This window comes from Camelus ferus, chromosome 2 (genome assembly GCF_009834535.1).
Source record: "Camelus ferus isolate YT-003-E chromosome 2, BCGSAC_Cfer_1.0, whole genome shotgun sequence".
NCBI classification, from domain to species: Eukaryota; Metazoa; Chordata; class Mammalia; order Artiodactyla; family Camelidae; genus Camelus; species Camelus ferus.
Genome location: NC_045697.1, coordinates 44802364 through 44827886, shown reverse-complemented (window position 1 = coordinate 44827886; position 25523 = coordinate 44802364). Strand labels below are relative to the sequence as shown.

Below are 25523 nucleotides of genomic sequence, written 5' to 3'. Positions count from 1 at the left end.
AACTTGGAAGCAATCAGTTTTATCTACTCAGTAGGTGGATGGATAAACAAACTGTGGTACAGGCAGACAATGGAATATTGTTCAGTGCTAAAAAGAAATGAGCTGTCAAGCCATGAAAAGACAGAGGAACGTTAAACGCATATTACTAAAGTGAAAGAAGCCAATCTGAAAAGGTTACATACTGTATTATTCCAACTACATGACATTCTGGAAAAGGTAAAACAATGGAGACTCAAAAGATCAGTGGCTGCCAGAGCCTGGGGGTGGAGACATGAACAGGCAAAGCACGGAGGGCTTTCAGGGCAGTGAAATGAAAATGGTGGATACGTGTCATCCATTTATCAAAACCCACAGAATGAACAACACTAAGAGTGAACCGTAACATAAACTGTGGACTTGGGATGATAACGGGCCATCAGTGTAGGTTCACCAGTCTTAACAAACGCACCAACGTGGTGCAGGATTCTGACAGAGGGGAAGTCCGCTCCTGGGGCAGGGGTGGCGGGAGTTGAATGGGGGAATCAGAAGGGCAGAAGAACACTGCTGATGGAGAATAAGGATAGAAATAGAAAATGAAAATAATACCACGGGAAAAGTTCAAGAGCCTCTTTTAGTCTAGCAGGAAAAACTAAAAACTTCTCCAGGGAGCTGAGGCTAACACTGGGCTCCTTTACTGTCTGCAGCATGGACTGCTCAGGTGTAAATGGGGCATGGGGTGTTTTTTTCAGTACACTTATCAGCGTGTAAGAAGCTCTCAGATACTTGGTGCCAGAAAGAAAGGGGTAGAGGAAAGGTACAAACATTAACAAAACACGATTTGTGTTTAGAGGAGAGCTTCCAGTTCCGTGGGAAAGAGGGACATTATATTCAGTAACAGGGACGTTGGTGGAGAATGGGGATGGAAGGGGATGGTCGTGGGCTGAACAGACAAGTGCCAGCATCAGTGCTACAAACCAAATCACTGACTCCCTACCAACTACACACATTTGTGACCCTAGATCATCTAACCAGTAATGTCTCCTTCGGAATCAATCTTACAGGTAAACGATGTAATTTTAGGAGCAAGGATAAGATCTTTCTACCAACCAAAAATTGTTCCCTGTTTTCTAATGCCAGAAATTCCACCCCTTCAACTCGATTTCATTAGCTCTGTCATCTATTAAAATGCAAATACTCTTGGGAGAGATTAGACTTTAAGCCATATAATTCAAATGTAACTTACTGTGAATTCATTTTTTTCAGATCTGAGAAGATGGCTTTGATAGAAGCAAGGATGTAGTAAACTCAAGATCATTGAACACCAGAGAAATGTGTGGGCAGGAGACTAAGAAGATTTAAAACACTCTGTTAACTGGTGGCTCTGGCAATTCAATTTTCTGTTTGATTAAAATCGAAGGCAAACAGTGCTACTACTGAATGTTTGCAAAGCAACCAGAACGTTGATGGCATGTTATTTTTACCATTAATATTGTTATTAATCTTGACAAGATACTTGGGGAGTAGAAAGTTTTGCAGGAAGGAGACAAAAGTGTCTGCTATTTATTTCAACACAGCTCACTGAAATTCTCCACTGGGGTAATAGAATATTCATTTGCCAGTCTTTGCCCTCTGTGTATCTATTTTCCTCTGATTCCCTTGAGCTGAGGGGGTCAAGAACAGGTTTTGATATTCCCACATCCTATAAAACATATCTCAATATAACCTAACCTCCTTAATTTTCACCAGAACTTATAGAAAAAGCAACAAGACCTAGTATGACCTTGAGTACCTGACTACAACCTTGGGGTTCTCTCATGAGCACCCTGAAAGCCACAACTACCATGCTTCCCCTTAAAGTTCGGACCAAAACACATACATAAAGCCCTTCCCTTAGTTCCCTTCGGGATACCAAGATATTTGGCACTTTTAAGCAAAAAGAAAATGAACACAAAGGAAAGATAAAGCATAAAGACAGCCTGATTTACCAGGAGAGGCTCCTGATCCCACCAGGTAGCTACTTCCAGGGCTCTAGGGCCCTGCCCAGTCCAGGCTGTCTCCCCGACTCTATGGAGCACTCTAGAGAAAAAGGGCCCACACAGCATCACAGTCCGCACCCTGAAGCCCTTAATTCTTCCTACACCTGCACACAAACGTCTTACAACCTACAGCCAGGGACCCAGGAGCCTCCTAGTGTTGCTGCCTCCCAGCCCCTCCCACACATTCCTTGTGTCTGATCTGAGACTTACCTCTTCTCTAGTGAATGAATGAGTCTGTCCTTTAGGACAGACAGCTGCCTTCCCTCACACCTCTACACCCCATACAACCTCCCCTGGATATCAGTTGACTCCATAGTGGGCCCAGGAGATATTTTACCCACATGATGACATGATATCTGTGTAACAAGAAATATTTACACATGCACACCTGTCAAGGATAAGGAGGAGGGAGGGAAAATGAGCAGTTGAGTTTTTGCATCATACTCCCCCCTAGGCTGGAAGAATCAGTCTCTAGAGTAGGGTCCCTATGTCTGTTTATATCACCCCCCATGCCTAGTACGATGTCTGCTGCAATTAAGTGCCCTATAAATGATTACTGCATTAAAGAGCAAATGAATACATTCAATGATTTCCCCCACCACTTAAAACCCAAAGTGAAAGGCTAACTCAGTGCCCTGAGGCAGCCCCTGATAAATTCTGATTTTTTCAGGACATCGTCAAGAAAGCCTCCATTGATCAAGCTCCAGCATGAACTTCTCTCTGCTGCTCACCTTCCAACAGAAACACTTAACTATGCTAAGCTGGAGAGATAATCAACTAAACAAACAACCCATCGGAGATGAAACCACCCCAAGGCAAAGGCAATACTTTCAAAACTACACATAGATTCACGGAGGCAAATGAATACTCTTCTATACTCAAAGAGAGAAAAATGCCATATTTAGTAAGAGCTAGTATTGTTCAAAACTGACTATGTGCCAGGAAATATAACAGGCACGTCATTTATATTGTTTATGGAACCCTTAGAACAACCCTTACAAGTCAGAGAGTATCATCCTTGTTTTGCAGATTTTAAAAGTAAGCTTTAGAGAAGTGTGTTTGCCTATAGTCATTTGTTCTAAAAGTTAACAGCATGAACTTTGGAGTCAGGCTGTTTAGGTTTAAGTTCTGACCCTGCCTCTTCCTAGATGGGTGTCTTACTTAGTCCTTTCAGGCTGCGAGGACAAAATACCACAGACTAGGTGGCTTATAAACAACAGAAATGTATTTCTCACAGTTCTGGAGGCTGCAAGCCCCAGATCATGGTACCAGTATAGTCAGGTGAGGGTTGCAGACTGTTCACCGTGTCCTTACATGGTGGAAGGGGTCTTTTTTATAAAAGCATTGATCCCATACATAAGAGCTCCACTCTCATGACCTAGGCACCTCCCAAAGGCCCCACCTACTAATACTATCCCCTTTAGGGGTTAGGGTTCAACAAATATTCAGACCCTAGCACTGGGTAAACACAGCTTAATATATCTGTGCCTCAGTTTCCTGATCTTCAGAAAGGAGCTCACAAGTGGACCAGTTTCTCATCTCCACACCTATCCTTCTGTTACCAGCTTTACTTTGTTTTGTTTTGGTTTTTATAACCAGCTTTGTGATGCTAAGTCTGGGACTCTGCAAGACACTCCTGCTTAGTTAGCAGGCTTCCTGTTGGCTCTACCAGTAGGGGGCGCTGGAGGGGAGGGTGCTACGGAGCTGGAGCAGCAAAAATGAACTTGCTCCTTCCTGCGCGCTTCCTCTGAGCCTCAGCCCAATGCTACCACCCTTCTCTCCTCCCTGCAGAGCCACTGAATCTGGCTGGACTGTTCCCAGGACTTGTAGTACCAGCTTCACAGCGTGCGGGCCAGCACCCTCCCCCTCAGAGATCTGCATTTTAGCTCTGCGGGGGCCCGTCCTCTAAGTGTCTCTGAAGTTTTAGTAATCCCAACTCTTTCCTTCCTTCCCTCAGCCCTGGGGGTGGTAACCGCTTCCAGGACTTGCTACCCCCACCCACACCTTAGAGTTCTCTTTTCACTCCTTCCATTTCCCAGTTAACAACTTCACAACCAATTAGCAGCTCTTCATATTCAAATTGTCTCCGTTCAAATTGCTGGTGTGATTACTCTGCTGACAGACCCTGAGGGACACAAGAACACCTACTGGAGAGTACTTAACAAGTTGATCCTTGTAAAGTGCTCCTAACTGTACCTGGAGCACAGGGTTTGTCCTCTCAATGCCAGCTATGACTTCCTGCAAAGTGTTGAAGCTGGCATAGAACCCAGGTCTGTCCATCTTCTTCCAGATCAACATGATGTTTCTCTAGTAACAATAGCTGTGATCTCAGGCACTGGGCTTGGTGCCTTCACAGACGCTCTCTTTAAATCTCCTTAAACACCTCTTAGGTGCTTTACATTCATGAAGTGTTTTTTCTCTAACAGTTGACATCAGAAAGGTATTCTGAGTTAAGATCCCATTATCCTCAGAGGTTAGGCAAGTACTCCAAATAGTTCAAACATCTACACGAGAAGCATAATTTTAAGCATAAACATCTCCCAAATTCTAATAAATCTTTTTACCTCACCACCCTCTATGTCATCAGGAAATAACATAATTTAAACATAGCGTGTGTGTCCAAGGATTAACACTTTGGAATTTCAAATTTTCCTTTGTTTTTATACATAAAATTTCAATGAAATATTATAGAATTAAAAAAATTATTAACTGCCTATTTTATGCTAGGCACTGGGATATAAGTGCTTTCACATATATTATCTCATTTTATCCTTAAAACGTACTACATAGGAGGTACAATCATCTTTGTACGAATATGTCCAAGGTCACATAGCTAGCAGAGTGACAGAATCAGGAATTGAAACCAACTTTTTCTGACTCACGGAGCTCATGATTTAGCCAATTCATCACAGGTCATAGGTGAGGGTCATTTTCCACAGCAGATGCTGAGAGTTTGGTAAAAATATGAACTGAGATAGGAACAAATTCCTTCACTGTGAAGGGCTGAGAAAATAAAAGAGCTGAATCTGGGAGAGTAGCTTCTGACTTGGCTTTCAGAATTGCTTGTAAGCCATGGGGAAATGCTCAGATTCTTTCACTGGGTTTCTAGAATCTCTCTCATTCCATTTCATTTCAAGGATCTCTTTCCAATTTCAGTTTGGCTATTATGGAGGCAAAGGAAATGAAAATCAAAAAATACTTTGTTTCTGGGTGTATCCTTGACTTCCAAAAACAAGTCACCAAAATAATTATTTTTTAAGGGATAACACAGAGGCAGGAAAGAAAACATACCTTTTGCTTGGTGCTTGATTTCAGGCCAACGCGGGAGTGACTTTTGGACTAGAGGAAAAATGAGAAAGGAATTTATGAAGAACACAATATAATGATAGAACTTATTCTGAAGTCATTTCTTCTAGAAGGTATGCTTTTTTTTTTACATTTTTTATTGAGTAGTAGTCATTTTACAATGTTTTATCAAATTCTAGTGTAGAACACAATTTTTCAGTTATACATGAACATACATATATTCATTGTCACATTTTTCTTTCGCTGTGAGCTACCACAAGATCTTGTATATATTTCCCTGTTCTATACAGTATAATCTTGTTTATCTATTCTGCATTTTAAAATCCCAGTCTGTCCCTTCCCACCCCCCGCCCCCTTGGCAACCACAAGTTTGTATTCTATGTCTATGAGTCTGTTTCTGTTTTGTATTTATGTTTTGGTTTTTTTTTTTTAGATTCCTCATATGAGCAATCTCATAAGGTATTTTTCTTTCTCTTTCTGGCTTATAGAAGGTATAAGTTTTAAGTTAAAATCCTTTCCCCTAACCTTCCTTCACAGCCCCTAGAAATCTAAAATAGAAGCAGAGCATAGACTCCAGGGCTGAATTTTACATACTGAATGGAAGACTGTTTAAATCTGGGCGCTGAGAAGGCAAAGATGCACTTACGCTTTGTCAATGCCTTGCTCATTTTTACTGATTCAGCATCTTTCTTAGAGGATGCTGGCAGAAGCTACAACACATGAGAAAATACTTCCAGCTATAATCGGGCAAAGGGAGAGGAGGGGAATGAATAAAAGAAGAGATAAGGCAGAAAGAAAAGAAGGAGAAGAAAGAAAAAACAATGCTCTATAAATTAGAAAAAGAGAAAATAGAGGCAGAATGAAGGAAAGGGCACATTTGTGGCAAGATTTCCAAGTGCCTTTCAATAGGACGGATTTTAATCTCTGCTAATTTAAATACATTTTCAGTAGACAGAAACAAAGCTCTCAAAAACATTAGTTTTTCTAGAGGGCTTTTTCTTTTCCAGCTTCTTTATGATATCTAATCTTATTTGGGATTAGGAAAGGTAAAGCAAGCATTAGTTAAGAATATTTTGGTATAGAATACCATTATGGTTTTTCTCCCAATGAGAAAAGGGAAAAATCAAGCTTACTGTGTTGAGCATTCAGATAGTGAATACCTTTGGCATTAAGTGTACTATGAATCAAAGTTAACTCTAAACCAGTTACTACAATGTAGCTAGAAAAATGCTAAGTCTACAGTCCACAAACTGTTCAATCCCAGGATTCCTTTGCCCTCTTAAAAATTATTGGAGCCCCCAAATAGCTTTTGTTTATGTGGGTTATATCCATTAATATTCACTCAGCAACTGGAAATGAGAATTTTTAAAATGTATTTATTAATTCATTTTAAAAATAGCAATAATATACCCACTACATATTAAGTAACAAATGTTTACATATTTTATGCATATTCCTAAGCAGAAAAAAATAGTGAGAAGATGGTATTCTTTCACAGTTTTTCAAATCTTTGATGTTTAGCTTAAATAGAAGACAGATCCTCATATCTGCTTCTGCATTTAATCTGTTTTGATATGATATGTTTTGGGTTCAAGTAAATGAATAAAACTCAGCCTCACTCAGATATGTAGTTGGAAAAGGGAAGAGTATTTGTAATAATTTTTTCAGATAATTGTGAATATTTTTCTCTGATAATACGCCAAAAGTTGACAATTGATAGTTTCTTAAAGGTTAGTTACTATGTCGAATCTAAATTATATCAATGAACTTTTTATACTCTATTATATAAAAATTTGTCATTCTATCTTGCAGTTTGAATAGATCTTTTACCCACACTTGGTTTTATAGCATCAGGCATTGGTTGTTATCTGGAAAACAGTGATTCCGTGAGTTATAAGTTTCCCAACTATTGACATATTTCATCACATAAGATGGAAAAACAATCATATTTGTTAGTCACCAGCCTCACCAGAAAAATCTTCAACTCTTGGTAAGCTGGCAAGCTCACAGTAACAGACCCAAGTTTCCCAAAATTCTAATTTTCACTTGAAAGCTTGAATTTTATCATAGGCAACAAAGACTGTCAATTGCTTTTCTTGAAGCGACAGACTCACACCACTCATTTTTGCGAGCATGTCTGCCAGCTACGTGAGTCTGAATAACCAGAGTTCACCTGTCACTTGTCTTTTGAAGTTAAACTGATACTTCATGAAAACAGAGGCTAGCTTGGCCGACAATTCAGTCACAGAAGTGCTTTTCTTCAAAACAGCTCCTGAATGTTTACATGCAGTAGAAGTGCTTTACAAATACTTCCCATTTTGTCACATAAGATACTAAAAAGATGATACTAAAATTTCAAAGGTTGCAATTTAGTGAACTTCAGAATTTTTCCTACTTCATCAAGGGCATTTTTAAGTGACTGTGACATTTTATTTCCTGCAATACAGTTGCACGGTGGTGAAATTATAAGGACTACTGGTGCAGCTTGGTGCTACCGCCTTCATCCACGCCAAAGCACCGTGGCCCTTGCGGTCAGTGCGAGATGTCATCCGGTTAAAAAAAGCAAAGAATGCGTTTTTACTACAAATTATGAAAAGAGCTTTGGCTTCTCAGATTTCCTTTGATAACTGCTGCTTAGGCGTTTGAAGCAGTTGAGCCAATGGTAATTCGACTCTCAATGAACATTCAAAGAAATGGAGCTTAGGAGGAGCAAAGCCAATGAAAAGCAAGTTACCATTGTCCCTCTCTCCCTCCTTCCTGCTGCCTTAGAAGAGAGACCAAGAGAGCAGGCAGGAGCACACTGCCTTCTGGGGGACAGTCGGAGTGGGGAAAGAAACCGTAAGACGTCTACAGTGGTCATCTCCCACGTGCTCATATGGTGTATTGAGATCCGTCTAGATTGAGGTGGGCTGAATTGTTCCCCCAAAATTAATATGCTGACTCACTAAGTCCCAACATCTTAGAATATGACTATATTTGGAGATAGGTCCTATAAAGTGGTAAAATAAGGTAAAATGAGACTCTACGGGCAGGCCTAACCCAACATGACTGGTGTCCTCAGAAGAGAAGAGACTAAGACACAGACAGCACATGAGCATAGAGGAAAAACCAAGTGAAGACAAAGAAGACAGTCATCTGGAGCCGAGAAAAGAGACCTCACCAGAAACTAACTCTGCTGGCACCTTGATTTGGGTTTCTAGCCTCCAGAGCCACGAGAAAGTAAATTTCTGTTAAGCCACCCAGTCTGTGGCACTCTATCATGTAATCCTAGCAACCTGGTATTACATAGACCCTGACTAATCTACCCTAAAGAAGTTAAGAATCCAAAAATGGAGGTCCAGCAAAACTGAATCCTGAATCAAAAGGGGCCATTATCCTCACATTCATTGTCAACCACATACATCTGAAGGAAAAATGTCTGGTTCTCAAATGTTAGAGCTCACAAAGATCATTTAGGGGGCTGTTCACCACACAATTTGCTGAAACCCAACTCCGGAAATTCCAAGTCAGGAGGTCTGAGGTGGCTCCTAGGAATGTGAGTGTTACTGAGCATCTAAGGAAATTCAAAGAGATACATGGTCCACTAACTACAACTTGAGGACCACTTGCCTGCCAAGGATTGTGGGAATCTGGGATGAGAAGTAGGAAAATACAGAAATGGGTGCTGATTCCTGCCCGCCTTTCTCTTTGAAGAATACAAATAAATGAGCCTCTTTTCCCTTTTCGCTTCTCTTTTAAATGCCTGGTGTTAAAATTCTTAATTTGATTGAGCCAGTGGGTGGGCCGGGATAATGGAAACAGGCTGAATGTTGGTAAATTACTCAAACTAGTCCAAAAGCAGATCTGCACTAGTTCTTTAAATTCCCCAGTTTAAAAACATAAACACACAAATTTTGTGCTTATTTACATTTTTAGAAATTTAGTTGGGTTTCTATGCCATATTAAATGCCATAAACATCCATGAATATGGCCTTTGTACTCACTTCAAAATCATGATAGCAAACATGACTTCAAGGACAAGACTTCCATTTATAAAAGGGATTGAAAGCTGTGATGGTAAATTTTATGTCAACTTAACTTGACTTGGCTAGCGGATGCCCAGATAGCTGGTAAAACATTATTTCTGGGTATGTCTGTGAAGGTGTTTCTGGAAAAGATTGGTATTTGATTTAAGAGACAGAAGAAAAGAGATCTACCCTTACCAATGTGGGTGGGCATCATCCAATCCGTTGGGGCGCCAAACGGGAGTAAAGGCTAAGGAAGAGCAAACTCCCTGTCTTCTTGAGTTGGGATAGCCATCATTTCCTGCCCTTAAACGTTGGAGCTCCTGCTCCTCAGGCCTTTGGACTCCAGGACTTACACTAGCAGTTCCCTGGTTCTCAGGACATCATATATATATTACATGATTTTAGTATATTTGCTTTGTGTAAGTGTTAGTATTGTGATACTGTACTATTTTTAAGTGGACTTGCAGAGAGCATTTCAATCATATCAGAGGTTAAATAGGCCTTTGTATAATACATAAATATATATTATATATAAATAATAAATGTATAACATATAAATATATACTATATATAAATAATATATATAATATATGTGATAATATATATGTGTATTTCCTATTGGTTCTATTTGTCTGGAGAATTTTGACTAATACAAAAGGCAATCCAATTCCAGAGAAATATCATTTCCATTTGACATAAATGAGTTCTTTGATCTCTCCTGGTAAATGTCTTACCTAGACAGAATGGACAGTGGGCCTGGTAAAATATCACCTGTATTGTCCGTATCATGCTTTGCATTCAGTCCCCACTTATAAACTTCTAAAAATGTCTTTCATTAGTTAGGCATTAAAGACATAGAGTTTATTTTCCCCATAGAAGTCATTTTATAGGGGAAAAACACAAAGGCCTATTTAACCTCTGATATGATTGAAATGCTCTCTGCAAGTCCACTTAAAAAATAGTGCACTATCACAATACTAACACTTATACAAAGCAGAAAAATACTAAAATCAATTTAAGAACAATTTTGCTTTTTCTGTATATCTTGAAGAATAGTGTGAATAAAAAAAGCATACTTAATTTGAAGAAGATGGAGACTGAAGTAGACACTCTGGAATTCTGAAGAGGCCTTACTAGAAATTTCAGGACATGGTATCCACTGCTAATAAATGATGCCTCGGGTCTGATACCCCCAACTTCCCTCCCAAGCAGATGCTTTTGCTTTTCTTGATTCAAGTTCAGCCCAGCGTTACTCTGCTCTGGAGCAGCTGCGACTCGGGGCACTTAGGACGACTGTCGGTGAAGAGTAGCAGGAGAACAAAACAAGCTGCTAAGCAGCTCCCTGCACAGGGCACACCGTGCCCAGGCCAGCCCGCACTGGGGACTGACTACTTACTGCCTATTGTCACCTGTGTTCAAGCTCGAAAAACTCAGAAATGAGAAGAGACCATCAAAAGGGGGAGAAAAAACTTGCTTTCCTCAAATAAATGAGTAAAAATTAGAAAAGAGAGGAAAGATGGGGAAGGAAGAAAGACAAAGAAGAAACTAAAATAAAAATAATAACATCAACAACGCACATTTTCTGAGCATTTACAATGTGTTTCCACCTGCCCTCCAACTTACATGTTTCTACAGAACTCTCATAATACGGCCACGAGAGAAGCATAATTGTATTACGATCTCAGTTTTATAGATGGGAAGACTGAGGCATACAGAGCAAAATCATTTGCCCAAAGTCATGGTGCTGAGAAATGGCAGAACCAAGATTTGAACCAATCCATCTGATTCAAAGCCCATGGTCTTAAAAACCCTGCTATTTATATGAGAATAACTGCCCAAGGAAGAATTAGCAGTGTCTAGAGTAACAGAAATCAGAGACTACCCAGAAACCACGTTGCACGAATAACTGCTTCAAAAGAAAGGAAGTCGTGGGGTAAAGGTAGTAGATCAGAAGTCTACCCAAGTCAGACCTGAGCTGGCATCAGCGGCCAAGGACGCCAAGGTGTTGTCCAGAGGCAGCTCTGCGGGGAGGCAGGATGGGGAAGGGTTATTATTTAACTGGCACCACATCTGCAACAAACATTCACAATATCAGGTGCATCTAACTTGACGACCCTCTGCAAGGTACTTTATTGTAGACTTCAATACCTTTAAATAAAGCTAGGCTACCTAATAAGGCTAATCCTCCACCACCACAGACACATACGTACTTGACAAGAGGCAGCAGTAGCTGAAGGAAATGTTACAAAAGAAATCCATGATTTTCTTCTATAATCAAATTATACCAAGTGTCCTGGAATTGAGACCTGAACTCTTGTAAGTCAATGTGAATTAGAACAGTGTGTCCTGTAAAGTTATTCCAAGGCTGAAAACAGCAGGGGGGGATATGATTATGTTTACCAGATCTGTTTATGACAAAGAGCATTCTGATAGCTAAGTCTACAGTTGTGACTGAGCACAGAACAAGCAGGACTTTAATGGAAACCAAATGGGAATTTAAGTGACCTCTCCCAGCAAATATCAACCCTTTTCCCCACCAGTGATCCTGCTCACGTTGGAAAAGGGGCCCCACTATATGATTTCTCTCCTACTTCCAACAGAACTAGGACACATGTCAGTTTTCTCTACCAACATTAAGAATTCAATTTAAACCCCAAGATGAAACTGACAAGGGAGCAATCTTAAATTTGGGCCCTGGTTTGAGTTCCCTTAATTGGAGCTGCAGGGTAATTTAAGGGCTCACTCTGCAAATGGGGTGATTAGCAACCCAGTAAGCTGGCTCTCTTAGCAGGCTGTACTCAGAAGTGTCACCCCCAGGTTCAGAGACTGGGACAAGGGACACCGCTGAGCTGATGTGACATTAAGAACGCTCCCCTTCCACTTCGTGTCCTTGTCTGTGCTTGCCTTCCAGACTACAAAAGAAGAAATGGCTAAAAATGGAAAGGTTCCAGAAACAGGAGTATCCACCACTGGATGCTTTGTCAGGTGATAACAGTGCAGTAAAACTGCATAGTGTTAAAAGAAGACACTCCCTTGACCTGTGGATTGTTTTTAACCCGATTATCTTTGGAAGAAATCATGAAGACAGTTGAATTCAAAAGACCTATGATGCTCTGAACGGCAATTCTTTCATCACGTAGGACCACCGCCTCCTTGACTGAGGGAGAGGGAAAGTATCTGAACCTCCAACAGAAATTTCAGGAGTCTCCCCTTGCGGAGGAGTATCTGTGTAAGTGACTGGGACAGAATTCCTCTCTGGTCACTGAGCTGCTGTCAGGCCCTCCCAGATTCCCTTCCTCTGATTTTCAGCTCTTCCCACACAGTGGGTCACTGCACAGCCGTGGGCCCAGTCCCGTCTGGGGGAGATGACCAGATGTTCTTATCCGGGAGCAGCGGTGAGTCAGCCTCAGCTGCTGCTGGACGTCTCTTTGCCTTTCTTTCCATTAACAGTGCTACATCACTGCAGCAGGCGGGCTCCCAGCAGGAGACAGAGGGCATTCTAAAGGGAGTTTAGTGAAAGGATGTGGCACAGAGGTGTAGACAGGATGAAGGGAAACCAGTAAGGGGTGGGGATGCACCCCAGGCTAACATCAGTGCCGCCAGCCCAGGGGACAGCTGCAGCCATGAGAGAGGGGGGCACCGGGAGCCCCGCAGCTGCCACACTGCAACCCAGCTGTCAGAGAGTCAGGGAACTCTGTCCCCGCACCCTCCCACACTCCAATGCCACTGCCCAGTGGCCAAACCCAAATGGAGCCAGAGGACCCTAGAGTTAGAGGCTGTGAGGTCAGCCTCCTCATGCAACAGGACATCTCCAACCCTGTAATAGGGAAGAACAAATCTGACTTCATATTAATCTGTTCCTTTGGCTCTAACCCTGTGCTGCTTCCAGTCAAGCTGGTTCTGTACTTTTTTGTAAAAGAATTTTGCCCGTAGCATGAAATATACAGGCTAGCCCATTCTCAAAGCTCCAACCTTTAAGGTTATAACACTTTCCCATTCGTATAAAGATTAAAAGTTGCAGAATAGGAAATAACACTTGCCTTATTGGAGGTTTACAGGGACACCATGACCTGACCTACATGGACAGCTGCAAGAACAAAGGATTCTGACACCAAGAGGCTTACAGCAACTAATCACACCCCTTCCCCTTTTTAGTATAAAAGGAGCCTGAATTGTGACGTGGGGGAGGGGAGATGGCTCTCCAGGACATGAGTCTGCCATTTTCTCAGTCTGCTGGCTTTTCAAATAAAGTCATTATTCCTTGTCTCAACAGTTTGTCTACCAATGTGTTGGCCTGTCATGCAGCGAGCAGAACGAGTTTGCACGTCAGCCTTTCTTTAGGAAACACCTCCTTCCCACCCCCTTCCCTTCATAGTGAATAAGTATTCTGTGGTGAGACTACATGTATGTCCTTGCCTCGTAGTTCTTCATCAGCTTCCAGTCTGTGTCCGTTTGAACTCACAGTTCCCTGTTTCATTCAGTGGGTACTGACTTCTTGGAATCGTTATTTATTTTGAAATTCCACTGGCCCCCAGAAGTGGCCAGTGGGGACCTTCAAACTATTCCTGAGTCCTCTGGACATGTCCCTCTCATCCTCTGAGCCCTTCCTTACTTTCCTGCACAAAACTTTCCAGCTCACACTGTGCCTTCCCTGACCCAACCCTTTAATCAACCATTTCTCCAAGGACCCCTGGTTCCTTTCAGTGAAGAATGGTATTAAAAACTATAGATATTTACATTTAGAAAGTAATTTCTACTGCATAGATACACATTTACATTTATACGTATATTTTACTCTACATCTCTAACTTTCCACCTATTTATCTACCTATCTAGCTATCTAGCTAGCTATCTAACCATCCATAACAAGAAAATCATGAATTCACACCAGTACCTCCAGTTCCAACCCAGGACCACAGGGCTGATTTTACTTTCCTCCCTTTCCATGTTTGTACTACGTTTCTGTCACAGTTGCAACCTGGCCCCTTCATTCCCTGCCTGGGCTCTGACCCTGTCCCAGAGCTGCCCCCAACCTTCACAGGGGGAGCCTTCTCACACTTCTCAGGCACTGACACCTCACTCTGGGCCACCTTCTTCCATGGACACCCTCCTCACCCTGCCTGGGCTCCGACACTCCATGCCAGGCCATCCTCCGTCCTGGACACTGATCTCCAGCACCGGCACTGAATGGACACCTCCTCACCCAACTCAAGCTCAGACATGATGCACCAAGCAGCCCTCCTACCTGGATGCTCTCGTTACCCACCTTGGACTCTAATGCCTGGCACAGACCACCCTCCCGCTGGGATGCACTTCTCACTGCCAGCACCCTGCTCTGTGCCACCCCTGCCCCCAGGGAAGACTCTTATCTTGCTCAGCCCCATTTAATGGCTTTCAAGTGGAACGGTTCAGGAAGGGAAAGGAAAAGATGGGAAGAAAAGAAACAGAGGAAGAACAGGAGTGTTAATTTACTAGAATATAAACCACGGATCATTAGTGGCTGTGTTACCCACGTCACGAAGAGCTGCCAGAGAATGACACCAATACCGGGAAAAGCAGAGTCAAGAGTTGCCAAGAGAGAGAAAAAAATGTGACAATGAATATACGCATGTTCGTGTATAACTGAAAAACTGGCCTCTACACTGGAATTTGACACAACATTGTAAAATGATTATAAATCAATTAAAAAATGTTAAAAAAAAAAAAAAAAAAGAGTTGCCGAGAGAGTTCCAACATCATGTGACAACCTGGGTCCAGCCATGCCTGAAGTCAGGTATATGACCAGATTTTCCCTACAGAAAACAATAAATTAAATGATGTGCTCAAGCTAGTTTCGGGTGGAATTTGTCACTAGGAATCGGCAAAGTCTTAATAAATAGCACAACTATCACTGTTAATCTTGTTTTTTTCTTGCGGCGTTACTCTAATAACTGACTGGGGTTGTGCAACATACTTAACAAAGTCCTTATGAGGTATTGCAATTCAGATAACTGGATTTTCCCATTAATAACTCAACAATACATCCACCATACTGTGAGTAGGATTACATTAATTGTCTTTCTACCCTTTGAGCAGAACCTGGCCCTTAACATGTACTCCATAAACATTTGCTGACTCTGACATGAGGTCACACCTTGTTCTTTATAGGCCCCACTAAGAACTGAAGTCACGTTCCTCAATCTGAGCCTGGTATCTGGGACCCTATGCCCTTAGAACACTTGCAGACATTGTAAAGCAAACTGCCTGCTTGTGCACTTAAAATGTTACATATCATCCTGATAATCATGGTGAAAACTAACACTGTTGCGCTCTTCCAAGAGCCAAGGGCTTTCCATATAGTATCTCACTTAGTTTTCACAAAAAATCCTATAGTATAGGTAGTGTAATTGTCAGTCCCATATTACAGTGTCTATGCCAGGATTTGGACTCAGACAGTGTGTCTTCTACACCATCTTCCTTTTTCCCTTTTAGATCATCTCTGATCTTTTAAAATCTGTAATTGTGGCAAAATCCACATAACAAAATTTACCACAGTACCCATTTTTAAGTGTACAGTTCAGTAATATTAAGTGCATTCACGTTGTTGTGCAACTGACCTCCTGAACTTTTTTATCTTGCAAAACTGAAACTCTGTACCTGTTAAACAACTCCTCCTTCCTCAATTCCTCCAGTGCCTGGAAACCACAACTATTCTACTTTCTGTATCTATGAATCTGACTAATCTAAGAACCTTTGATAAGTGGAATCATACAAACAGTGTTTGGGGGTTTTTTGTGATTGATTTATTTCATTTAGCATAATGTCCTCAAGGTTCCTCCATATTGTAGCATCTGTCAGGATTTCTTTCCTTTCTAAGGCTGAATAATATTCCATTATATGTATATACCACATTTTGCCTAGCCATTCATTCGTTGATGAACATCTGCATTGTTTCTGAAAGCTGCCCTTTCTAACCACTGCACTTAATCATTATCTCCCATATGCCCTGCTGCCTGCCCTCCACATTCAAACCCTCTTCTAAGACTGTCCCATGACCACTTGGGTGCCCTGGTCTGCCTACCTGCCTTGTTCTTTCTTCCCACTGCTAGCTGGTGCCTCCACCTGGCCCAACCTTAGCACCTGTCTAGCCCTGGGGTTGGGGAGGAGTGTTTCAGTCCTAAGGTCCAGTTTTTCCCTGTCTTCCCTGGTTGCTGTGGTTCACCCCTCTATGCTAGCCCTATCACAAACCACGTCAGCTACAAAGAACAGGGTTTCTAAGGAGCAGTACTCCCCGGCATACAAATTACTTGGAAGATGAATCCTTCCTATCTCTTTTGAACATCCCTCTCAGGCACGCCGCTGACTGAAGCCGGGAAGCTCCTATTACTATTAATAACTCTACAGACAGGATGAAAAGAAGGAGCAGGGCTCAAAAATAAAACAATGATGAACTTGCCGCAAGAACAAGGCCAAGACAAATGACTATAATGTATTCTGGATTCATACATTTCCAAGGCTAATTAACCTGCCAAAGCCTAATCTTCAGCATTCTCTGAAAACACAATGCCATAAGGAAAATACTAATAAAGACCAGATATTTTCATTTGATAAACTCCAAAGGAAGGGTAATGTCCGTCTTCTCTCTAGCTCTGTGAAGGCACAAAGCAGGCACTAATTCATGAAACCAACAAAAGTCCAGAGGAAGGCACTCCTTTTTTGGCTTGCACCTCTGCAAGCTATTTTAGCTAGAAAAGGGAGCAGGAATAGGAGAGGCCACCATTGGATCTGCCACAACAGAAAGGAGAAGAGGATTAAGACGACCTGAAGAGCACTTAGAAACTCACCTCTTCCACCAGTCCACTCCCTCCCCATCCTACAGCCTTGAAGGAGCTTTATATTTGTACCTTTTGATTCTGAGGTCTCATCCTCCTCTGCACCATCTTCCCACAGAGCATGAAGACTAGCTCAGCCCTGAAGTGTCCGAAGTGATGCCTGATGGCCCCAGGAGGTCTTTTCGCCTCCTTTCTCCCGGGTTCAAGAGAACCAAAACAGGCATACAGAGACCCCTCACAGCTCATCACATTGAAGGGTCTACACATCCGTTCAGATGTCCACGCGTCCCCACATTCTACAAGTAGTTACTGAGCCCACGACATGCCAGACGCTGTTAGGGACACAGTGCTGGGCAGTCGGCACAATTACTGTAGATCTCCATGTGCTGCAAAGTCATCATGAAGCCCTTTCTAAAATGCAAACACATAAAATACACCCTCCTCTGGTTTATGATAAACCTTCACATTATTTTCCTCATGTTCGACTGTGGTTTGACTTTTTTTACTTTTTTTTTCTTTTTATACTTTCCATTTGGTATTTATTTTACTAGATAGTCTAAATTAAGTCCAGCCCCAACTGCTAACTAGTCATCCCAATAGTATTTTCAAGAAGAAAAAAAATCTGTCCTTTGCCTCTGTTTTCTGTTATGTCTTGAATCATACAATTAATTTTTTCAGGTGAAAGGGCCATGGTTTTTTGAAATACTTCCCAATGCCTTTTTTTTTTTTTTTTTTTTTTGGATAATCTACTTCCTTCCCCTGCTGTCCCTAGGAAGAGAAAAAGAAAAGGCATACTAAGATTTGTACTGTTCCGGTGAAGACCGAGAGCAAGATGAGATTGGTTACAGACATTTTTTACAAATGCATTATAATATGAAACATATATACGTACAACAACAAAAGAATGAAATATTTTTCAATCTGTGGATGAGTACAAAATATTTTAACTACTATAACTTTTTGTGCTTCAAGATCTGATAGGGATAACCTCTCAAAATACACTTTTTCAGAATTTCCTTTGTAAATTCTGACTGTTCTTTCAGATAAACCCTTCTCTTCCATCCCAATCAGATTTTAATTGCTAATGTATTAAGTCAGTAAATCACTTAAAGTTGGGGAAATCTTTACATGATCTAGTCTTCCCATCTGGGAGATATTTACTTTTAGTGAACTTGGGGACAATTATTCAGAAAATGACCATTCAGTTCCAGAATCCCTGACCATGGCCAGCCTGACCTGCCACCATGAATAACACACTCAGCTGAATCCAGTAGCAAAACCACAGAGCCTCACCATGAGAAAGTCCCCTGAGTCCTCTGAAACACTGGCCAACATCTATTAAGGCACTTCCTAAAGTTAAGAGCTGAAGATACGGTTCCTGCCCTCGAGAGTCTTATAACTTAGTTGAATAGGTATGTAATAGTCCCAGAATGAAAATTAACCGTAAAAATAGTTTATATTAAATATCAAACATGCAGTACCTATAGGAAGTGATAAAGTGATAAAGAGGGCTGAGGCCATTGGTTAGAAGACACAAGTATGAACAAGACTTGAAGGGCCTGGAAGGTGAAGATACGAGGCCTCACACTGTCAGGCATACAGGTAGTCAACAGCTTCCAGATAAACAAGGAGGATGGGCTTGCCAGCAGGGTAACACTACAGACGAGGGCACAGTGGGAGCAATAAATGCACATGGTGTCCCTGGAGAGTAATGAGTTGGCCAATTTTTCCATCAGGTTACGGAGAGCAGATGGGAGAGGTGGGCACAGTGGGGTGCAGTGTCAAACTGGTAAGGGCTCACGGGAGAACCTCATCTCAGTTTTCTATTAGGGGCTCACAACTACTGGATTTGTTGGTGTTATTGTTTAATCCAATTCGATGACCATTTATGGAGCACCCGCACATGCCAGGTATTGTGCACTCAGAATGTAAAGATGAGTAAGACACTCTCTCTGAACTCAAGGATCTCCTAGTCGAATAGTCAAACGTATAAGCAGATGACTTCCAATCACTGTGGCAGGTATTATACAGAGAAATGCAACCTCCATGACAGGGAGCAGCAGGGAGAAGGTGCAGGAGAGCCTCTGGCGGCAGCGGTGCCTAGGCTGAGTCTGGATGATGAACAGGCATTGCTAAGCACTGGGAGCCAGACAGGGACCCCAGAGACCGACAGAGAAGAGGTGTGAGAGCATGACTCCAGGACTGCACACCAGGAATTACGTCCGAATGGCAGAGCTTGAGGGGGAGGAAGTGGGCACACAGGACCAGGGAAATGGGTAGGGCTCTGCTTATTATCCAAAGGAATCTGAACTTCACCCCATAGGCAATGGGGAGCCATTGAAGACTTTTATGTAGAAGGACTAGCACAATTAGACTTGTTTTGGAAAGAAAACTCCGGCTGGATTAAAGAGGCCTAGAGAGGAGTGAGGGGAGTTGGTAGGATTTTGCCCATGCTGCTTTTTTATTGCTAGCGTCAGTAGTAAGGTGGGTTTTGCCCTTTAGCAAGTACCCTAAATGCAGCTCTCTTCCTAGCTCTGGCACAAAACAGTTAGGCACCCTGGACACATCATTTCTCCTCCGTGGCCCTCAGTTTCCTCATCACAAAATGGAGATGTTGTATGAGATGATCCCTAAGCTGCGGGTGGTGATAATTCTTCAGACCCTCTCACTTACTTTCAAAGAAAGGTTGACAAATATGTAGAAGGGGAGGGTGGGGTGTCAGTCAATAGTCTTTACCTTGATTTCCACAGAAGGTACACTAATTTAAATGAGCATGCTATCAAATTTATCAAACATTTTCTTTTTAAGTTTTGTCCAAGTTATAGGGAGGCCTACATTCTCAGAAAATTCTGTCTATATATTATGCGTTTGTATGGACTTTAAATTAAACTGCATTAGTGAAAACCATGTGAGCTCTCTGGATTAAATACTATATTTCAGGCCTAAAAATTCTGCCCATGCACAGAGTGCACCCAGAGGAACATTCACTCTCTGACTGCTCCTGCAACCTCCCAGTCCTAGCTCAGCCCAGTTTTATTAAAATCTCTATTAGTGCAACTCAGTTGTGATTAAATATTCTTCCCACTTTTTCAAGAAGAAAAAAAATGCAGCTAGCTCTGGATAGCCTGTGTCAACTGGGGACATGGATCACAGGGATAAATTAAATCCATAAATAATCCAGAACCTTCATTGAAGCCAAGAGCTTCAATCTCCTTCCTCAACAAACCTTTTCCAAGAGCTTCTAACAAATTATTCAGTCTGATGTAGATGAGATTGCTTTGTGCAGGGTCAGCTCTAGGCGAAACGGGGAGGTGACTACCTGCTACCCTCAACCCCCAGACCCCCACTCCCTCGCTGTTCTATATCTCACTTGTCATAATCTTCCTAAACGCCAAATTGCAGTCTTCAACTGATCTGACCATTCTGCAGCTCCTGACACTGCTGACCACTCCTATTTCCCTTGGCCTCTACCTCTACACTCCCCTGGTTCTCCTCCTACTTTTTCAATATGCTGTTTGGGGATATCTCCCCCTCATCACCACCCCCAGTCCATTTTTTCTTTTCATGGTCTTCCTGGAAGATATCATCCACACCTATGCATTTAACTATGATGTCATAAATACAGCTCTCTTCTGAGCTCTTTTTTGACACACATTAGATGTTTAGTAAACACCTATTGTTGGTTTAGTAAGCACCTGCTCTGTTGCACCGTGACAGTAGTTAGGTTCCACCCTACTTTTCCAGCCCGTAACTTAGCAGAACCCCTGCTCCCGTGAACTTCATGCATCAGGCAGAACAGTTGTCTCGCAGGCTGTGACTGATATCTCTACGGCTTTGCTGATTCCTTCATCCCCTTCTCAACTCCAATTCATCTTTCAAAACCCACTTGCAATGTCAGGTCTTCTGTGAAGTCTTATTCAGCTCTCTCTTTCTATTCATGCAAAATTATTAACCTTCACCACTGGACTCTGAAAACACACTTTAGTTATACCAATCTGTAATAGCATTGAGCACACTAAAACTTAGTTGATGGTATACTGGTCCATCTCTTTAACTATATTGCAAACTCCTTGAAAATAGGGACCATATCCCATTCAATTTTGTATCTCAAGTGACTGGTTCAGTGCCTGACACGTAGGGACCATATCCACTCTATCTAGGTAAAGGGCTTTAGCTGAACAAAAAGGATGAGTACTTATGGATTGTGTTGGGCAAACTTTAGGCTTAGAATGGATGCTTAGGCCACAGGAAGGGTATTAGGCCAGGAAGAGGGCATTATGGACTGAGACATGGTACTGGAGATGTAGGTCTTTCCTGCCCATGCATATTCCTTTCTAAGGAAGGGTGACCAACTCACAACACCTGCTGCCTCCATGGCCATGTTCCCATCACATGCCCTCGCTCCTCACCTCAGGCACAGACAATTGGTCTGAGGATGGACAAGTGATCCAATGGGAAGCCAACAGATGGGCTGGAAAGCAGCCTATAGCCTGGCTCAGAAAGATAAGGAGGACCAGTAAGATACCTCTCTCTCTCTCATTCTCTCTCTCTCTCTCAGAAATAGAAGGAGTCTGAAGTAGTCAGTGATGGGAACCAAAGGTTAAGAGTTACAATCCAAAAGGATGCTAGAAAGTGTTGGCCATTATGACTTTTTAAAAATCCAAGTTACAAATAAGCAAAGTAAATGAGATAGCAGAGAATAAAACATATGACAGAGAATAGCTGGACGCTGAGGTGGGTAGGGAAAGAGAGAGAAACCAAGCTTTTTCTCAATGGCTTCCCAGTTCCTATTTCTGTGAGGTCTAGTTCCTTTCTTCATTGCCCATTATATAATCTCCTTTTCTCTTGGCCTTTCCTGAATTAATCTCTGTCCCTTACAACAGTCAATATAAAATAAAGAAAGCCGCAGGAAAGGAATTATAAAGATGCTGAAGACAAATTGTATCAGTTTTGTAATTTGCCTACAGCTAAATCTGTAAGAAGATAAAATTGGACCCCTATCTTACGCCATACACAAAAATTAATTAAAAATGGATCAAAGATTTGAACATAAGACCTGAAACCATAAAAATCCTAGAAGAAAGGAAGCTCCTTGACATCAGCCTTGGAGATAATTTTTTGGATTTGACACCAAAAGCAAAGGCAACAAAAGCAAAAATAAGTAACTGGAATTACATCGAAGTAAAAAGCTTCTGCACAGCAAAGAGACCGTCAACAAAACGAAAGCACAATCTACCGCATGGGGCAAAATGTTTGAAAATCATCTAAAGTACATTAGGATCTCATACAGCTCAATAGCAAAAAAACCAAATTATCCCAATTTAAAAGTGGGCAATAGACATTTTTCCAAAGAAGACATACAAACGGCCAATGCGTATGTGAAAAGGTGCTTAATGTCACTAATCACCAGCAAGATGCAAATCAAAACCACAGTCAATTATCACGTCACACCTGTTAAGATGGATATCATCAAAAAGATGAGATAACAAGCCCTAGCACGAATGTGGAAAAAAGGGAAACTTGTGCACTGCTGGCGGGAATGTAAACTTGGTGCAGCCACTTACGCAAAACAGTACGGAGGCGCCTCAAAAACTAAAAATAGAACTACCATATGATCCAGCAATTCCACTCGGGCATATATCCTAAGAAAATGAAAACATTAACTTGAAACGATACATGCACCTCCCCCCAAGTTCGCAGCATTATTTACAATAGCCAAAATATGGAAGCAACCTAAGTGTCCATCAATGAATGAATGATGTGTGTGTATATGTATACATATATATATATAATACACCATGTAATATTATCATATAAAAAAGAAGAAAATCTTGCCATTTGCGACATAGATGGACCATGAAGGCATTATGCTAAGTCAGAGAAAGACAAATACTGTATGATCCCATTTATATGTGGAATCTAAGCAAACAAGAACAAAAAAGAACCAAATGAGCTTCAGGGCACAAAGAACAGATGGGTGGTTGCCAGAGGCAGTGGGTGAGGGGGTAGAAGAAATGGGTGAAGGGGGTTAAAAAGTACAAAACCCCAGGTATAAAATAAGTCATGGAGTTGTAATGTACTGCATGATGACCAGAGTTAATAATACTGTATCGTATATTTGAAGGTTGCTAAGAGAGTAAATCTTAAACATTTTCATCACAAGAAGAAAGAAAGAAAGAAAATGAGAGCAAACTACCTTCCTCCTTTTCCTGAACCCCACTCATAGCCCTGGCTCTCAGAACCCGTAGCTCGAGCTGCTAATCCTAGAGCCATGGGCAAACTACAGCCTTGAAATAAACAGGCTTTTACGAGGTGATTATGAAATCAACTATTATTTTTAACATTTCTGTGGGACAGTCAATTCCAAGATGATTCACTCAACCAGTATTTACTGGCTACCTACTATGTGCAAGACACTAAGTATGGAACTTGTTCAAAAGTAACTGTCTTTGTTCTCGTGGAGTTTACATACTGGCTTGGAAGAGAGAAATACACAAGCAAACAGGCAAATAAAATAATGATAGCCTCACATTATATGTTATAAATGAAACAAAAAGAAAGTGAGAAAGAGAATAACCAGAGAAACCTATAGGGCCAGGCCCCTCTGAAGAGCTGACATTTGAGCCAAGACCTATAGGATGGAAAGCGAGCTGTGCATACACACTGGGTGTGCGGGGACACAGCAGAGCCCTCAAGGAGAGAGCCCACGATGTGTTCGAAACACTGGACAGTGTGCGCTGAAGAGTAGAATGCAAGTGCTGGAGGAGAGGCAAGAGCCACACCATGTAAGAGTTTGTAGCCCCTTAAAAGGCCTTTGGATTTTACTCCAAATACAATAGGAATCTATTAATGAATTATAGCCAGGGGAATAAAATGGTCTGATAAATGTTTTTAGAAAATCACTCCTATCTCTGGGTGGCTAATTGATGGGAGGGGCCAAGGGTGGAAGTAGGGAAGCCAGTCAGTACACTAACGCTATGGTACAGGTGAGAAATAAGAACGCCTTAGACTAAGAAAATGACAGTGTTCGTGGATAAAGTATATGGATTCAAGACACTTCAGAATCAGCAGGACTTGCTTATAAACTGTATGTGAGATGTATCAGAAACAGCTACAACAACAGTCGGGTGGGTGTGGGTGCCATCTGTGGAAATGGAGGAAACTGAAGATAGGGGCATAGACTTGGAGAAGAAAATAAGAGTTCCATTTAGGATGTGCCACGTTTGAGCTGTTTGCGAGATGTCTCCAGGGAGAGGTCAGACAGGAAGACTACCTTTTGAACATCATGTTTGGTAAATCATGGCTACCTGCCTTAATGTGTAGTTATTTCTCCTGGTTTTTAAATGGTTAAGGCTATTTCAGCCTTTATCTATTTTTCATGTCTTGCTTTTGGCAATAAACAAGAAGGGGTTCAAAAACGTAGGGACTAATTCCATTTCTCCTCCAAATATATATTACAGTGGTCTAAGTAGGGATAACTGTAATAAAAAGAAATAAGGTCATGGATAGCCTCTGTGTTATTTATGTGACTAATTATCACCCTCTGTATTATTTATAAATGACTGAAACATAGGAATACAAAGTTCTGACCACAATACTGAACTCATCTACAGAGAATCCCTACGTAGAAAATTCATAAACATAGATTATACATAGGTGTGCACCATTATTTTTCTGCTCTACCAGTTGTCAATACTGAGTGCTGATTTGAAATTATAAAAATATATGATAGATCTATGGCCATCTTAGGGGCAGTCTGCTTACCCAGGAAGGGGATCCTTATAGTACCAACTGTTTCTGAAAGCTGACTTCCCATTCCTACTGCAGTGGTTTAAGGAATCAACCACATAAACACACCAAGACAAAGAGAGGTGCCCAACACAGAATCAGCACAAGTATACTTGATAAGCTACGTCTCTGAGCAGGATTTTTGTAAATCAAACCTGGTTGTCCTATTGACTCACATTTTGCCTTAAGAAAAGTCTATCTTTGTTTCTAACTGATCTCCAACTGATAGTGGCTTTTAACTCTTCACATTTATGTTCCTTTTCTCCTTAGTCACTTTGAATTAATTCTATATAAATGTGTACTTTAATGCCCAAGGAATAACACTGTGTAAGAAAAAAATCCTACAGTGAATCTTTTCTTTAAAGCATAGGATCCTTTGAAAAGTAGATACTGATCTTCTAATTTTTCTGCTTAATTAGTTGAAGAATTTAATGTGGATACCAAATAATAAAACCTACGTTTTCTTAAAATAATAGATGACAAAACGCTATGACCAATATTTTCACACTCTCACTACTGTGGTTCCCCCTTCCAACTCTCAAGATGATGGAAAGAAATATACATGAAGTATAGACTCTGAAAACATCTAGTGAAAG

General features: G+C 41.5%; 1 protein-coding gene across 1 annotated transcript in view; it reads right to left on the bottom strand.

Moving 5' to 3' along the window:
• The window catches only part of LOC116659141, a 417506-nt gene that overhangs the window by 308165 nt on the left and 83818 nt on the right, over nucleotides 1–25523 (bottom strand). Inside the window, exon 4 of the mRNA XM_032466375.1 lies at nucleotides 5307–5354. Within this exon, the coding sequence (XP_032322266.1) occupies nucleotides 5307–5354 (48 nt within the window). The remainder of the gene's footprint in view (nucleotides 1–5306; nucleotides 5355–25523) is intronic.